The 17,450-nt window shown below is 40.4% G+C and overlaps 2 protein-coding genes across 3 annotated transcripts; one reads left to right on the top strand and one right to left on the bottom strand.

The window, feature by feature from the left end:
- Window positions 1-1,314: 1,314 nt before the first annotated feature.
- On the top strand, window positions 1,315-9,631 carry LOC146470688 (galanin receptor 2b-like). 2 transcript variants are annotated; one of them, XM_085121654.1, is made up of 2 exons: window positions 1,315-1,493; window positions 7,036-9,631. In XM_085121654.1, the coding sequence occupies exon 2, from the start codon at window positions 7,078-7,080 to the stop codon at window positions 8,056-8,058; it is 981 nt and encodes a 326-aa protein (XP_084977780.1). In that variant the 5' UTR covers window positions 1,315-1,493; window positions 7,036-7,077; the 3' UTR covers window positions 8,059-9,631. The 2 variants fall into 2 exon arrangements, with proteins under 2 accessions (XP_084977780.1, XP_084977779.1); XM_085121653.1 differs by lacking the exon at window positions 1,315-1,493 and adding an exon at window positions 4,757-4,822.
- A 1,229-nt stretch (window positions 9,632-10,860) lies between these two features.
- On the bottom strand, window positions 10,861-16,855 carry LOC146470687 (bile acid-CoA:amino acid N-acyltransferase-like). Its single transcript, XM_085121652.1, has 2 exons — window positions 16,194-16,855; window positions 10,861-11,801 (listed from the first exon to the last, which is right to left on the bottom strand). Exons 1-2 carry the CDS (start codon window positions 16,741-16,743, stop codon window positions 11,005-11,007), a joined length of 1,347 nt encoding a protein of 448 aa, XP_084977778.1. The 5' UTR covers window positions 16,744-16,855; the 3' UTR covers window positions 10,861-11,004.
- Between the last annotated feature and the right edge of the window lie 595 nt (window positions 16,856-17,450).

Below are 17,450 nucleotides of genomic sequence, written 5' to 3'. Positions count from 1 at the left end.
TGTTCCTGTTAAGTTAATTAAGACAAGTTACAACTAAGGAAATAGAGTCAACTTTAAGTAAACACTTATAACAGCACGCAGCTTGATTCGAGACCGAGGATTTACGAATAAAGCACTCTCTGCTCAGCGCATTATATCATAAGTCATCGTTTCCCTTCGTTTTAAGGAGTTTAACCCCTAATATCAAAGGACAAATTCTCCTTTCTTTTCCCCACACGTTTCTTATAAAAGTACTGTGGAGACGTTATTAAAATATGAAGAAAATTCAGCTTGGGTGATCATATCCTTAATTCTCATGACCTCTGGGGTTAAATAAGCATTGATATTACAAGGAGAAATTTGATGCCGATCACTTTAAAGGCTTGAAGGGTTAATTAAATAAACCAAGATGGCGAAGAGAACATTGTTAAGTTAAAGTTAATGTTAATGATTACGAGATATTTGTGACAACCGAATGAATCTGGTTAATCGTTGCTATGAAAATTCTTAACCCAGTTTTTAACTAAAATCGCGCTTGATTTAAAAATAGAATTTATTGAACTGTATGAGAGTTAAAGTCTCTCAAGAACCGTGAGTCAAATTGCAGCTGTTGGTGTTTGTTGTCTTCTTAATATTATAGAGATTCCGTCCGATAATGGTGTCAGAACACGAACAATTTTCTTGATCGTGCCACGAACCCGTGTAAGAGCATCTTAACAACTGTGAGCCAAACTGAGTTGTATTTTTTTTTAATATCGTAGAGGTTCTGATAACACTGATTGTCATAAACAGCTTTCTTGATCATTCTGCGAACTCCTGTAACTAGAAAAAATATTTAAAGTCAACATGGACCATATAATCTGAGGAATATACAACATGTGTAACCCAAAAAATTAATGGCACTTTCCAACTACACAAAAAGTGTTTCTTCTTCCAGAAAGAAAGGATTTTTTGTAATTGAGTCATTTTTTCTGTCACTTTCTTACTAAATTTCCTGAGTCTTCATGTATGAATATTATTTAACAGCCTTAGATTTAGACTTTTTCTGAGCTTTTCTAAAATTTGTTAAATTCACAATCGATATCAGTTATCAGTCATATTTTGCGTGTGATGTGTACATAGTAGAGTAAATATTGAAACATTCGGTGCTTTTTATTTATCTTTTGCATGAATCATTGCCATAAGATCACTTTCCTGTCTGATAAGTCGGGTACATTCTGACTTTTATTTTGTCAAAATGTTAATTACATGTCCACTTTAAGCAAACATCTTTCAAACTTGACGCGAAGGTTTACCAATCTTGTACAGATCTCCACCTTTCTTCTTTCAAATTTGACATGTTGTATTGGGTGAACTTCTAATCACATCACCCTGTAAATTTGATTAGTTCAGTGTATCGAAGTAAAATGGGTGAATCGCTTCTTCTATAGGTGTCCTTCATATCGGCATTACCAACGTCTATTTTGAGAATGCTCCAGTAGAGAAAAACATGTATGTTGACTGTGTGCCAATAGGTAAGTCTGAATTTATTGAGATGAATGCTAAAATAGTCTTAGGGCCCCGTCCACCGGGCAACTTTTTCTTTACAAATTGGAGTTCCATTCGTACATATCCGGTGAAAACGGATATGTGCGAAACTCAACTTTTCAAAGAATTTTTTGAAAACGCTGTTTTCGTGTTCTAGTCTCGCGTGGACACCTGAAAACGGAATTTTCGAAAACAATGACGTCCCACGAGGTCGAATTTAACGGCCTTCGTTTTCGAAAAGTTCCGGTTTAAAAAATGAAAATCGCTTAAAGACATGCTTGTATAAAACAAAACTATCTGAAGACTCTGAAAGCTATTATCAACGCAATGGACACACAGCGGGAGTCTCGCATGTCTGTCAACCCAACATGCTAGCTCTGAACGAAGTAACAACTCGGATGTCAGATTTTAACAAGTCGGATGTCGGATTTCCACAACTCGGATGTCGGATTTCCACAACTCGGATGTCGGATTTTCACAACACGGATGTCGGATTTTCACAACTCGGATGTTGGATTTTCACAACTCAGATGTCGGATTTCCACAACTCGGATGTCGGATTTTCACAACTCGGATGTCGGATTTTCACAACATGGATGTCGGATTTTCACAACTCGGATGTCGGATTTTTTCAACTCGGATGTCGGATTTCCACAACTCAGATGTCGGATTTTTTCAACTCGGATGTCGGATTTTCACAACACGGATGTCGGATTTTCACAACTCGGATGTCAGATTTTTTCAACTCGGATGTCGGATTTCCACAACTCGGATGTCGGATTTTTTCAACTCGGATGTCGGATTTTCACAACTCGGATGTCGGATTCTTTCAACTCGGATGTCGGATTTTTTCAACTCGGATGTCGGATTTTTTCAACTCGGATGTCAGATTTTCACAACATGGATGTCGGATTTCCACAACTCGGATGTCGGATTTTCACCACTCGGATGTCGGATTTTTAAACTCAGATGTCGGATTTTCAAAGACTTCTATGTCGGATTTTCAGCAACTCAGATGGCACCTACAAGCTTCCGTGGGTATGTCATTGTGGATGACAGGCAAACCGGAAAAAAAACTTTTGCGTTTATAATCGAAAATGGATACTTGTTGACAGAGCCTTAGTGCAAAAGCGATTATCGAAAACGTAATGGTATATTAAAACACGAATTTTAATCGATCGATATTAAACATTAGCAAATTTTAAAGATCCCTTGTACACGTGCACCGCCTAAAACATTTTAAAATTACATTCGTTTGTTTCATTTTAATTAGAAATGAAACAGGTCATTTTGACCAGAAACAAGCTATACGGCCTCCCTGATTGAAAGCGCTCTTTCATTTCAATGACATTTAAAAAAAAAAATTGTCTCGACTCAGAACAACTGGTGTCTTGCCTGATTAAGGACGTCGATTCTATTTATAACTGACCAAAAAAATTTCTAAAGTTTATATTAGAAACGCGTGTTTCATTAAAAATACGAGTGGCTCTCAACAGAGCTATCACCTGTCTTTACTTTGAAACCCACCGCAAAATGAAACATAGCCTGTTCCAGGCTCCTAGAGAGAAGCGCGAAGGAGTGGGCGAGGGGACGAAAACGAAGGAGAGGGCGAGGGGACGAAAACGAGGGGGGCTGGGGAGAGAAAAAGAGGGAAAGAAGAGGAGCCTGTAATCATTCTCTTAAACACCTCATGCCGGTATACCAGCTCCCGGTATACCCTCTGATTGGTCAGTTTTGACAGTTCAGACATCACTCGAAAGATATCGCGAAAGTATCTGAAAGAGTCAAAATGGCGAGTGTGTCACACGCGCGTGGTTTTGATGAGACTGAGTTTAATGCAGTTTTAGAGAATTGTCTTCGAGATTTTCCGTAAGTTAAAGTACTCAGGAAGAAGCAAAAAGCGTGCCTTCTCAATCTAGCTCGTGGGAAAGACGTTTTCGCCATTCTACCCACCGGTTTCGGGAAGAGCTTGATATTTCAACTGTTTCCTCTAGTCTCGAGTGCTTTGTGCTCAAGTGAAGTCAAGCCGTTGTCAACCATTATAGTGGTTTCTCCGTTGGTTTCAGTGATGAGAGATCAGGTCGAGCAGTTAAAACAACTAGGGTTCTCGGCCGCAGCAATAGGAATTGGCGACGAATGTATTACAAATGCTATAGCTCTCGAAAGCAAGAGACAACAATGATAAGCTTTGAAAGACGAGGATCTGTTAGACAGTCACATCCGTGATAAACAAACATCCTGCGGCAGTTTCAATCTTCCCGCAGTGATATGCAATAGCATAAGCATGAATTCACGAGTAAAGAAATCCACGGATCCTGTATCTTCACAGATAAAATTTATTTAGCGCTACCTGAAATCTTGCAGTTAATCCTAGCCGCTAAACTTTAACAAATGCCACAGAGCTAGCATACACAATGGCATATCAAAATCTAATCCTAACGGCTCAGAATGATCAGTAAGAAACTCTCCATTCAGTATATATGGGAATTCTCCCTCACGATCAAGATAAACACCATTAAGCAGAGCGCTCGCATCACGTTTTGATCAAAAGGGAAGAAGCTCTTATACAAAAGGAAAATCGCTTAAAGACATGCTTGCATTGTAAAAGCTTTTATCAAAACAACGCACACACAGTGGGAGTCGTGCAGGTCAGTCCACCGCATTTTAACATTAAACGTGCCATAAATTCTGGCCAGGATCCTCGCACAAATGAGGCAGCTGACGCTGGAAAGCTCTTCGTTTCTTAAAAGCTTGCGAGGATACAACCAAGCGAAGACACAACATCTGCCAACACTAGAGTCTCGTCGCTCGATAACGTCGCGTTAATAAGTTCCTTATTTCGAACGGCGTTGAACAAGTACACCCGGGGAACTTTCGTTCCAAGACACGTCAAATTTTTTTGGCAAAATCTACAGGATTTTGAGGGTTGAAATCTCAAACCCGGAGAACCTTTCGGTGTCCGCGACATCAAAGCGATGTAAGGACAACCGCGCGAACTCGAGAACTCGCGTGAGTAATCGAAACCCGGACAATGAAAAGTTTGACATTTTGACATGTTGACACATTCTGGAAAAAGTGGGCGGCATGAGGTGTTTAAGAGAATGATTACAGGCTCCTCTTCTTTCCCTCTTTTTCTCTCCCCCACCCCCGTCGTTTTCGTCCCCTCGCCCTCTCCTTCGCGCGTCTCTCTAGGAGCCTGGAACAGGCTAAATGAAACATTGATATTAGTTATCAGAAGATCTAGCAGTGGAAACGATAACGCCAGAGTTGCAACGTGGAAAGAGCGAAGTTGTCCAGAACAAACTATTTAGGCTTTGTAAGTATTCAATCTGAGTCATGTTTATTACTAATAATGTTTTGGCGATAAAAAATCCCCAGAATCAGAAAGGTACTCGCGTTTATGAGTTGTGGCATGTCTCGAATGAGCAATGTATAAAGCTAAAAAGCTTTCCTTTACACTTCGATAATTAAGTATAAAAATTAGCGAGAAAACACAAAGTTTCGATATCGTTATGACATCACTTCGGTTTGAATATTTCGAAGAAAGCTCAGAAATCAAACGAGCCATCAATGCGAGTGAATACCGACAAGAAAGCAACGAGCACGCCACAAAACAGTAGGCGTAATGAACAAAACTAATTGAGTCTGCACGTGCGTTACTCTGAGACTGACTTTAGTTCATTTCTTTGTTGTCCTCTGCAAAACAACGCAAAATGACCAGTTTTGTTCAAAACATGGGCGCATGACTACGCATGTTTCATTGTCTCAGTTCTTAACTTGACCAACACGTCGTTCCTATCAATTTAGTTCCCGGATAGTTTGCCCATGATTCTCGAAGTAGGTTCAAGCTGCATAAAGCCGATTGAAAAGACGAGTCGGCAACTGAAAATAATGAAGAATATAAAAAGAATAATGAATTGAGGAATAAACAACTTAGTATTTCAATTCACGTGATCACCTTGCGTAATGGTGAACAAAAAATATTTTTTTTAAAAGTATCAGCAAAGACTAATATTAAACCGTAATTCTATTCCTCGCACGAAATTCCGATCTTTTGTGAAGACCATGAGGTTGCAGCGTGCATGGTTGAGAGCACCAGAAGCCCTCTCTTGTAAGCAACTTCTTGTTCAAACCATTGTTACTGACATGACATATTTGTTCAATGTTAATGAATTCAAATCAGACAGGTGATGTTCTCTTTGTTGAATCAAACGGCTAACTCGCGCGTGGTCTTTCTTGTAACCGTATTGAACATAAAGGGTAAATTACACGCTCCTATTGATCGGGGCGATTTGGACCAATTTAACAAAGAAAATGAATGAGCGGACCAAATTCGGCCAGATTTATTTTTAAAAAAAAAGTCTGCAGCACTACTAGCGAACTTTTTTTTTTGTTTTGATGGGGCCGATTTTCAACAACAGCAGAAGAAATCGGCAGACAAATTGTAAAGTGCATAACTTGGCTCATAGGATTGAGCCTACCAATTCAATAGAAGTCAAACCAACCAATATGTCTTTACATATGTTTCTTCGATTAGTGGCAGCATTAAAAATTTTAACAAAATTAAAAAATATTCAAGCTGTACGAGCACTGTAAAGAAATTCTGATTCTTACACAAATCACATTTGCCATTGCCCTTAATTCAACCTGTTGGTAAGCTGTCAAGTTGAACATTAGCATAGCTGGAACCCTTAGAGCACGCCAAAATCTCTGATTATTTTTTATTTATTTTTATTATTATAATTATTATCATTATTTTATTTTATTTTTTGGTCGTCTAAAGGATGAATAATCGATCCCTTCGAAAAAAAAATTAATTTAAAATCTTTGAACTAAATAACAATATATGCCATTTTCCCCAAATTCTAATAAGATTAAATTTAGAAATACAGTTGCCTATAAAAAAAAAAAAAAAAGAAAACGGAACAACGTTTCGGTGTCATCTTGGCACCATTATCAAGTGAAGAATGTGAAAGAAAAGATAATTTATACAGAAAGTAAAGGTGTGAAATAGAATAAATTAAATCAAGACAAAAAGTAACTGTCCTCACTCAATGAACACCGGACAATTTTAGTCTTAATTTAATTTATTCTATTTCACACTTTTACTTTCTGTATAAATTATCTTTTCCCAAACTGAAGCTTAAATTTTTATTTGAAAAATGCACGCTTACTCCCAAGTTTCTTTTAGGATTGCAATAACCCTTGCTAAGATTTGCTTTTCTCCCAGTTTCATAATCCGCGCCCACGCCAAAACACCCTGGTTTAAGTAGACACCCTCCTCTGATGAACCCGAAATTCTCGTACCATCAAAAGATGCACAGAACGTCTGCGCATTAGCAAAAAAGGGAGGCACTGTCCTTAACAAAGTGAACAAGACATGGGAGAAAGTGCCATGGATTAGGATTCAGGCTAGCAACTTTTTTTTAGTGAGGCCATTGTATGTAAGTCAAAGAGATAACAAAAAATGACCTTTCAACGGATTCTGAAGAATTTTTACTGACCACTACACAATTAATTTCCACACAGATACCATCAGTTCCCGTAGAGTAGTCATCATAAAGTGAAAGAATGGCGATGTCGACCTTCTCTCTCCTGTACGCTTTATTGCTTTCCATCATGATAGTTTTTAACATAGCGGGCAATTCCTTGGTGTGCCTGTTAATACTGAAGAACAAAGCAATGAAGACCTCTATCAACTGGCTTTTATTCCACCTGGCTGTCGCAGATTTACTGGTAGCCATATTCTTCATCCCACCATGTGTTTTGAGCCACTTTATTGAACAGCCAGGCGGCGTGATTGGAGATGTGCTGTGCAAATTCATTACCGGTGGGACTCTGGGCTGGGCAGCTGCATCAACCTCCAGCTTTCTGCTTGTGGTAGTCGCATTTGAACGTTATTACGCCACCTTACATCCATTTCGTTCCCTCAGCCGCTGTCGCTCGCGGTGGCTAGTACCACTTCTCTCTTTCCTAGGCATTGTTTTGATCATTCCTTCTCTCTCAGTATCGGTCTACGATGAGGAGAGCCAAAGTTGTGGGGCGAACTGGCCTAACTACACAGCGGTCCGCGCTTATAGCCTTTCTTGGTCAATTTGCAACTCGATGTTGCCCATATGCATCATGGGATACCTGTACGCGCGGATTATTTTCCACCTGCGAACCTACACTGCCGTGCCAGGCTCCTCTCAATCGCCCGTAACAAGGTCCAAAACTAAGATCACCAAGATGCTCATTTCAGTTACTGCCATCTATATCATGTGTTGGACTCCTCAGATGGTGCTTTGCGCGGTGGGTCCTGTGCTACGTGGCGGGTACGCTACAGTGTATCTGGTGTCCACCGCGAGCGCTCTGCTGAATTCCTGTCTCAATCCACTGATCTACACTCTCCACAGTAAACAGTTCAGGGAGAATCTCGCTTCGTTGATGCGTTGCAGGAAGAGTAAGCATTCCACCGCTCAAAAATCAAAGGAAACAAACCCGTATGAAATCAAATTATCCTTATCTCCATACAACGCGGACACGCTCGACCAGACTCCTCCCTGTGTTTAAGAGGTGCCTCCTCAGCCTCGGTGCCAGGCCTCAACGTGCTTATCGAGCTAACTTAGCTGGCAAGAAGGGGGCTTGGGGTCGAAAGCATCTTCCCGATTAGCTTAACGGATGACGTTAGATTCGAACCGCGCGCCCAGAATGACTAGGGATTAGGGAAGAGGCTGGTTCTTTCTTTCTAAGAAAAAAGAGTGAAACAAATGCTTCCTGAGGTACATTCCTTCTCAGCATCGAAAGTCACTGTTTCATTTCAGAGAGATCTCCGTACGGTCTTTTAGTCAGACCGAAATGACAGTCCAGAGTACCCTTTTGTTTTCCTTACCATTGTAACGTTTTCCCGAGCTCCCTGTCGTTTAAAAGCTATGTACATTTTAAACTGCGCATGCAAGTTAGAGAGAGATGACGTAACCCAACACCGAGATCGGAAATTCTGATAGACAATTTAGAGAGTGTGTATGTAAAGAGTCACTGAAGGATATAGCTTAAAAACGGAAAGTTATGCAGAATACGGCTAAGACTCTGGCGAGTATCTTTCTTAGTGAAAAGATGAACGGTTATGGAAACAAGGACGCTACATGTTGATCACAGTGCAGAGACAGGGAAATGACGTCATATTACGTCAACGGCGGGAAAGAACTGTGCGGAGACGTGTGCAAATAATTTGAATTCTTTTTTTTAATCATCTTACGTCTTTTATCATTCTACATGTGACTTGGTAGTTGAGGATTTGAGGGTTTTAACGTTTATTTATAAAGTGAGAGCCTGGTAGCAGCGAAGGTTAAGCAATTTTATGCGTTTTACTGATTCAACAGTTTTAGGACCATCTGTGCTTTGGAATATATTACGCACAGATACAAAAAAAGGTAAACTGATGTTACTAGATATTTTTCCGTATACTCCGAAACACAGCTAGAGTACTCTGAGAGTTTAGTATCTTGAACCGTTCACTTTTACCAATAAATGGCCTTAGCAATTTGATTCGTTGGCAATTTTATAAAAGAAATGAAACGACTGTTCCTGTCTTAAACTGATTCACGTCATGTCATTGCATTCCCTCCAAAGAGCTGATACAGAACCCTCGATTTATCTCTACTCCATCTCTTGAGTGGAACTAGATGCCATGATTTTATTCAGAGAATAAGAAAATCCAAACTGTAGTTTGCTTCGTGAACTAGATGGTCAGTTAAAATGTTGAATATTTATTATGTTCGCAACTTCGTTACATTGCGAATCCTTTAGACTGTTTTCAGTCCCCTATTTTTCCGTGGGATTTTCGAGACTCGCACGCTTCGATCGAACTCCCGCCATCTTGGTTTAACGGCGAAGGCAACCTGGGGAAAGTGTCTAAACTGCTGAGGGGAGAGGGAGTAGAGAGGCGGCCGGAAAAATATCTCTCTCGCTCCTCCTCCCCAACTCAACGTACCCTGACTAGGGCCCCCTTGGTAGTTTAGACACTCTCTCCAGGTTGCGCTCGCCATTACAAACTGATGGCGGGAGTTCGATCGAAGCGTTCGAGTCTCGAAAATTCCACGGAAAAATAGGGGACTGTGAACAGTCTACGCATCCTTACCGCGCATAATTTATTTCCACTTAAGCGCAGGTGGAAAATGTAGTGGATTTACTTGTTTGAATACACTGCACAAAAATTCAGCCATTACTTGCATTAAACGTGAACAGAGTTAGCCTCAACCAGGCATTAATATATGTTAAAGTTGACCAAAGATGTTGGTAATAGCACTTTAAAATCGATTCTTAGCGTTTTTTAGGTATGTGCATCGAAATTACCTTTGTAGAACTCAAAGCAGTGACCTGCGCTAAGTGGTAGACACAAATGATTTTACAAAAAAGCAATTTAAGTGCAGCTATGGCGCGTCATTAAGGCTGTCCACAAGATGCTCGGCAACTTTTCCGATTTCGGGCAACTTTTTTTTCTATCGAGCGACCTCTTCACTTCTAAGACAATACCAAAAATTAAAACAAACTAAACAGGCAATCAAGAGTGCTTGTTGTTAGTTGTGGACTGTGGAGCATTGGTTATTAAAAACGCAATTCAGGTGGACAGCGGTAACAAATGTTCGAAAACCCTGTGATGTAGCCGTTCGCGAAAAAAAAAGGGTGCGACAAAAATCCCAAGTGTAAACGGCCCTAAACAGTAACTTTACAGACTAACTTGTGGCCCTCTAAAAAGCAAAACTAAAATTTAATCAAATAAAAAAGCTACACTTACTATGTAGCTACTGATTGTTGAAAATAGTCGATAAAATTGAAGTAACGATAACAGAAAGCTACATGTAAGTATTTGCAAACTTGATTCCATGCGGGTAATTAAAATTGTGTCAACATCAAATATCGGTGAGATAGGTCTCGTCTGTTATTATAGCAAATGATCACCTTGTCTTCCGAGAATTCAATAGTGACTTACAGTACTTAGACTGCAGCACATGACAGCTTAAAGGGACAGTATCACGCTGTTTTTAGTAACACATTGAAAATCAAAAAGACGCTATTTGGTTGATAGCAGCCAAGATATAATGACAAATTCCATTAAAAGACTATCAGAATGCAAAGAAACTATCCACGGATATTTTCGCCGGCAGTTGGCCAAGATAAAGAGTGGTTCAAATTTGAAAACGTCTGGCAGACGTTTTCAAATTTTGTCGTCGTAACGCACTAAAAATTGCTGGTTGTACTATATTTTGGTTCTACCTTTCGCCTCAGAATCACTATTAATATTTTTTTAAATTATCGATTTAGAAATTAATTAACACAGTGCTCAAAGTTTAAATTTTGTGACTTTTGGCCAAAAATCATGATATCTCCCATGATACTGCCCCTTTAAGATTATGACCTCTAGTCTGAATTAGCTTGGAAGAAGGCCCGGCTCTCTGCACAATTACACAAAAACGGATTATAATATATACCGCAATTATACACTTTTATCATGATCACTCAGTACGCAACGTTTTTACCAAGAAAGGCTAAAACTTTCGGCCAAGCATCTTCTTGAGCATGCGCATTCGCTTGTAGCTCACCTCCCCATGCAAAGCAAGGTTTGCCAAACATTTGACTCAAGATTGAAGTTGACGAAAAGCAGACAGGAATAAACCGAGGCTCAATGACATGTCCTGCACCGTGATAACGCAACACAGAGCACAGATGTCCTTTTCCATTCTTGTTCATTTTCTCATATATCAGTCTAACGTTGTATTCTGCATCAATGAGCAGATCATCTGTACCATATATCAGTAAAACAGGACAGGAAATATTTCCACAAGGAGTTACTGCTGAGAATTTAAAATTCGAACCATTATATTCTATTACTGAAGGCTGAGCATGTCGCATCACAAGGCCGTCCTCTGTGGACAATATTTTACTGCGGTCACAGTGAATAACCTCCGACATTTTCTCTTGGTATTTAAACGGGATTATATCGGCGTATGGGAGTGGTGCAACTGCCACAACGGCTTTAATAGCATCGCTTCTAAAGCTTGCTAACAACAGTGCAACCCAGGTTCCCGCACAGTTGCCATAGAGACCAATGCCACCTGGTATAACCTTGGGATACTTGCGGAGCCATTCAGCTGCCTCTTCAAAGTATTCAAGCTCAATATATGGTGGCATCATCTTTGATCCTGAATCGCTTGAAGGAATGGAAGGCAGAGAAAGCGTAATAAATCCATGAGAAGCAAAAAGCGATGCCCTTTCTTCAATCACTGTAGTAACTCCACCGCTCAGCTCTATCAAACCTGTAACGGAGACAAATCAAGATATTTTGTTTTTCTAGGCTTGACTGAAGCTTGTCAGCGGCCAGGAATCCTAAATCCTCTAACCTGATTTGCTAATGATACACGCTCCAGCAGTTCTCATTTTGAGTATTAAAGTCATCGATTACCAAAGTCTATTTAGCCATTTTCTGTACAATGTACTCATGCGCATTACAAGCAAGTTTGCATGTAATAATAGTCGATTCAATTAAGGCCTAGGGCAAACGTCGAATCTAAGTCGCGTCGAATTTATTAAAGATAGGTTCGACAAAGAGTCGACTTAATTCCAGTGTGGTAGCAAACGTCGAACCTGCGTAGACCCTAATTCATAAGTTGCACTTCGTGAAACACGGGAATAAGCACGTGTCCCCGTGCTATTAGGGAACTTACGAAAACACCACGGCGACGGCGACGGCGACGACAACGCCACAACACAAAAAGCTTAATAAGCAAAAACAATCGCTCTGCACGTGCGTTTTAAATTTTGGTACATTTTTTTGTCGTCCTCTGCAAAACAACAACGTGAAATGACCAAATTCAAGGTTTTGTGGAGAACGTGAACCCACGGGAGTGAATTTTTCATTCTCTTCCTTAAACACGGAGCGATCCTATAAAAAAGAAGGACACGCCCCCTTTGAAGCGCTTTGTTGGCTTCCAAACGGATCAGTATAATGGTGGATGACGTCGGTAACGGTCGAGGAAAGAAGAGAGAAGAACTATCGTTTGTAAAATCGAAGAGGGAATCGATTTATCAATAAAAATAAGCTAAACGCTAGCTATATATCTTGTAAGACACCAGAAATTAGCGAGATTAACGATAATAACGGAAATAATTAAGTTTCGTTGCCGCAATCGAAGGATTATACGAAACTTACCTCGAAATTCGAAATCCTTCTACCAAATACACAGTACAAAGATCGAAACCATTATAAACTGAAGCTTGCGATGAACTGGACATCTGTATCCCTCCATCTGAACATGCTGATAACCAAAACGAGTCTGTGTTGTTCGCCAAAACTGGCAGGATTTTCAAAATTTGGCAGATGCTTTCCGCTAAACGGCCGCTCGAGTCGTCATGTCGGGTTCAAGTTTATTACCGCTTGTGCATCTATCGATCACGTACGTGAAAACTAACTCTACTAATCCGCTGGAAGTGGCAGCAATAAATTCTAAACTTCTATGCACAAGTCAAAAATAAAAACATCTAAACACATTTCGTACCTGATCATGAATATTTGCTAATTCGAAAAATCGCCAAAGAATGATAAACAAAACACGACCCGATGTTGCTCTCATGTATCTTATTGATGAAATGATAATGGCAATGGCTCTCACATCAGTATTAAAATTAGCCAGTACCAAATATATTCTAAGTTTTATTATTTACAGTAAGCAATAGAGAGGCCGGCTTCAAAAAGATTATCAGCTCCGTCGTCTTGCGTGCGATCGCTCGCCGCTTGAGACACTTCACTTTTCTCCTCCGTTTCCCGCTCCGTTGTTTCTCTTAGGCTTCGCTTCCGCGACTTTGTGTCTTTACTTATCTCTCCCCCACTAAACGACACAAAGGATCGAAGCGATTCCATCTCGGAAGCCGGTTTCAGAAGAACAACCTATCTCGAGACAGAGTTTGTCTACGAACTTTATCCTAATCATTTCGGAAATATCTCGAAAGGATAAGATTTTACCAGCCGATAAATGAATTTCCGATCTCAAAATAGACGGATAACTTAACTTTCTAAATTCTTCTCCTGTAGCCATATTTGTTGGATTGATTTTCAACAAAATAATTCAAACTAAAACAGCTTTTCCGTCACGTCCTTTCGAATTAATGTTGCGGGAACTTGAACGTGCTAAAATAAGATTTTTGGTAATCAACCAATTCGATACGCGCGTTTTGGATTTTTGATTGACAGTCTGAACCGTTCAGCCTGGTCTTCCAGGATCGCTCCGTGTTTAACTTGAACGGTACTCCTAGCAATTTAGTTCCTGGGTAGTTTGTCGTTTTTGTATACAAGTTGAATGAGTTAAAATAATCGCGAAGTAGCACAAATGAAATAAAGTTATACTTTCAAATGACGTTTGCGTTGGCGTCACCGTCTTGCATTCGTAAGGTCCCTGTTCACTCGAGCTAGTTACTGCTAGGACTTGCTAGCGAAATGCCGAAATACAGTGTTCGTCGGGCTTTTCTTTGGCAATTAATTGCGAAAATTAGAAAGAGAAGACTCAAACACTGAGCATTTATTGCAAATAGGCAATTCGCATTTCAATCATTTATATTTAGTGTTCATGAAACACGAAAAACACATTTCCATCACGCTGTGCGATGTCAGCAATGACTTTCGATAGCTCGCCATTTCTGGTCGCGAAATTGTCTTTGTACAGCGTATGCTCGTCAGGGGGCAAATAGCGTGTGGCAGATGAGGGAGTCGGTATTTTTGTGACTTTTGCGCAGTCCATCACATTTGAATCAATTATTTTGCAATATGCATGATTTATGAATTGAGTTCAGCGCGTGTTTAGAACGGCGTTTGCTGTAACGCCGAACCACTGTCGCATTATCCGACTTGGCAAGTCGAACTTATGTTGGAGTCGAACCAATTAATTTGAGTCGAACTTAATTGCGGCAAACGTCGCACCATTCATGCGCCTATTTCAAAATTAATAGTTCGACGAATTAAGTTCGACTAAGATTCGACGTTTGCCCCAGGCCTAAGTTGCCGATTGAAAAATTTAGTGGTCGATGTGACCTTCAGAGGTTCACTGGATATGTTGCCGAAGCTTACATTGAAACGCACAAAGTTCAATTAGATTCCGCGTGGTAGCAAAGGTCAAGCAATCGCACAAACAAAGGTTTTTCTTCACACGGCCAATAACTTAATTACTAGTGAAATAGCTTGCCTGAGTAGCGCTGTAGCTGAGTTCTAATGATTACGTTGCATTGTGGTTCGAACTAAAAAGGCAATCAACAAAGAAAGCCTTACGGTAGCCCATATAGGACATCAATACCGGGGGGGTAGTCCAAAAAAAAATTGGGTAGGGGTGTGCGGCCCGCTTCTCAAAACCCTTACCCTATTTATGACTAAAATCTGCGATTTTCCCTACCCTATTTATGACTAAAATCTGCGATTTTCCCTACCCTATTTATGACCTGAAGTAGCTTCTTCTAAAAAAAATCGAACCCAGGACTAGAGTGCAAAAATCTATACCCTATTTATTACCGAAATGGCGGCAAAATGGCTAAAAGCGATACCCTATTTATGACCAAAACAGCCGAAAAACCATACCCTTTGGCGCCGCACATACCTATATAGCCCAAGTAAGGGAGTACCCCCCCCCCCCGCCCCCCGGGCATCAATATAAATTTTTTCAAGTCAAATCTACGACTCGGATTTTACCACAAAAATCCGAGTTGTAAATCTATTGCAATCCACAACTCAGATTTTTACCACAAAAATCCGAGTTGTATAATTTCAAATTGTACAACTCGGTTTTTCTCTACAAAAATCCGAGTTGTAAATCTCGTGCGATAATTACAACTCGGATTTTTCTGGTAAAAATCCGAGTTGTAAATTGCACGAGATTTACAACTCGGATTTTTGTTAGCCTGCGTAGAAGGAAAGGAAACTCTTCCCCGCCCCTCCCCTCCCCCGCTCCTACTTTTTTGCTCCTTTTTGCCCAATGCTCTCGCGCGCTTACCCCGCTTGGCTTGAAGGAAACGGAAACGACTGCTTCGCAGGCTAGATTTTATTAGTCAAAATCAGAGTTGTAAAATTTGAAATTATACAACTCGGATTCTTGTAGTGAAAATCCGAGTTGTGAACTTTCAAATTATACAACTCAGATTTTTGTAGTAAAAAAAATTGAGTTGTAGACTTGAATGGAAAAAAAATCATATTGGTGTCCTATATGGGTCATGAACAACAGAACAACTATTCCTAAAAGAATCAAAAAGAGCTAAACAACGACAATAATCAATAACATTTAGATAAAACAACTAAAATCGCTTACTTTAATAGAGCTCCTGGCAAGGTTTGGTAGCGTGTCTGAGTAACAATCTCTGACATCTCTAGCTCTTCCGATAGCAAGGATAGCGTAGCGAACGATCTCTCGATAGCAACTAACCTAAGTGACCTTTGAAACCCCAATGAGCGTGTAATCTGAGAAAGTAGCTAATCAATACGTAACTAGACTCTACATGAATTGCGCAACGACTAACAGAGAACGTAACTTAGGCAAATATTAACGTAATCACAAGCAATGTCGCAACAACTAAATCAGCTGGAAAACAAAATAGATAAAAGGCGTTTCAGGGCTAACAGTTGATAGCAATTTGCCTTGTCTGTGGAGGCCTTAAATATTTAATACACTACTAACCTGGGAAAGGTCCATCCCCGGGCGGAATGAACAATGTTCCATGAAATCTTTGATCTTTCAAAACAATCCTTTTCACTCCATCTGTCATATACCACCGTTCAAATGTCACGCTCGACAAAGGTTTCCGTAATCCCTCGTTTGGAGAGATGTGATCACCAAAGCATTTAAGTTCGACCTCAAAAGGCTTGGTGACATCTCTTTTTATCAGCTTAATTCCTTTTCTCTGTCCTGGTGCGAGTTTCATGCTCCATAACAATCCCATGGGCTCGACGCCAAGATAAGCTCCACCAAAGGATGGGTCAGAACGAACATCAATTCCACCATCTTTATCAGCGATATAGTGAGCGTATGACTCAAAAACTTCGCCCTTTTCGCCCACCATTCTTGCTTGTAGTGTAACATTCTGGTTTGGTTCAAGTCCGGACACAAGAATTTTAACTTTCTTGTCAACAAGGGAAGAATTCGGTTCCACGGAAATAACAGATCTCGCCCTTGATGAAGCAGCAGGCAGCTTTCGTACTAAACAAGCAATTCTGCGTAAGTTATACATATGCCGTTTGCTGGTGGACACAGATGTAACGATTAGTTTGAATTATATGATCGTGTTACTGTTAACGAAACGATCACCAGTACGCAGTAAAATCACTGGCGACAGAACGGAAGCTTACATGTATAACGTGACTGATACCGGCAAGTCCGATTACGGGGGTGAGGGGTGAGGGGTGGGGGTGAGGAGTGAGGGGTGGAGGTGAGGGGTGAGGGTGGGGGTGAGTCCTATTTTGCATGGATCAATGATGGACATGATGTACGTTTAATTTGTTCATGGGGCACGCTGTGGGGGTCTGCGATCCACGAAACAAAGAATCTCATCCTGCTTTATTCTGTGAGAAACTCAACATTATTGAGTTAGTTAATTTCCCAGATACACATAATAGTAATCCAAACTGTGGCTATCGTTTATTGTTTCGATTCGCCTGACGGTCAAGGGGGAATGGGGGATATATCCCTATATAAACTCAAAACGGCATAACTTGCTTCGACGCTCACAGAACTTTCAGTGGTAAGTGACGAGATTCATAGGGAATCGAAAATTCAGTCTTGCCTGAGAAACAACACTAAACCAGAAGAAACGCTGAAGCATCCTAGAGACTCCCATGATAGTTAGCGCGAGCAGTACCCACAAAACAATGAGATACATGTCAGCTCTAAGAACATAATACTTGTCTTTCAGTCACGAGGCAACAGAGCTGAAAAAAG

This window comes from Pavona decussata, unplaced genomic scaffold, assembly GCF_977016875.1.
Source record: "Pavona decussata unplaced genomic scaffold, jaPavDecu1.1 SCAFFOLD_112, whole genome shotgun sequence".
NCBI lineage: Eukaryota > Metazoa > Cnidaria > Anthozoa > Scleractinia > Agariciidae > Pavona > Pavona decussata.
This window is presented reverse-complemented; position numbering and strand designations above follow the sequence as displayed.

Excerpts from the sequence above, each read along its gene's own strand:
- LOC146470688 (XM_085121654.1), top strand. The coding sequence starts at position 7,078 with ATGGCGATGTCGACCTTCTCTCTCCTGTACGCTTTATTGCTTTCCATC.
- LOC146470687 (XM_085121652.1), bottom strand. The coding sequence starts at position 16,743 with ATGTATAACTTACGCAGAATTGCTTGTTTAGTACGAAAGCTGCCTGCT. Across the intron at positions 11,802-16,193 it reads CGGGGATGGACCTTTCCCAG|GTTTGATAGAGCTGAGCGGT; the intron begins GTTAGTAGTGTA and ends TCTCCGTTACAG.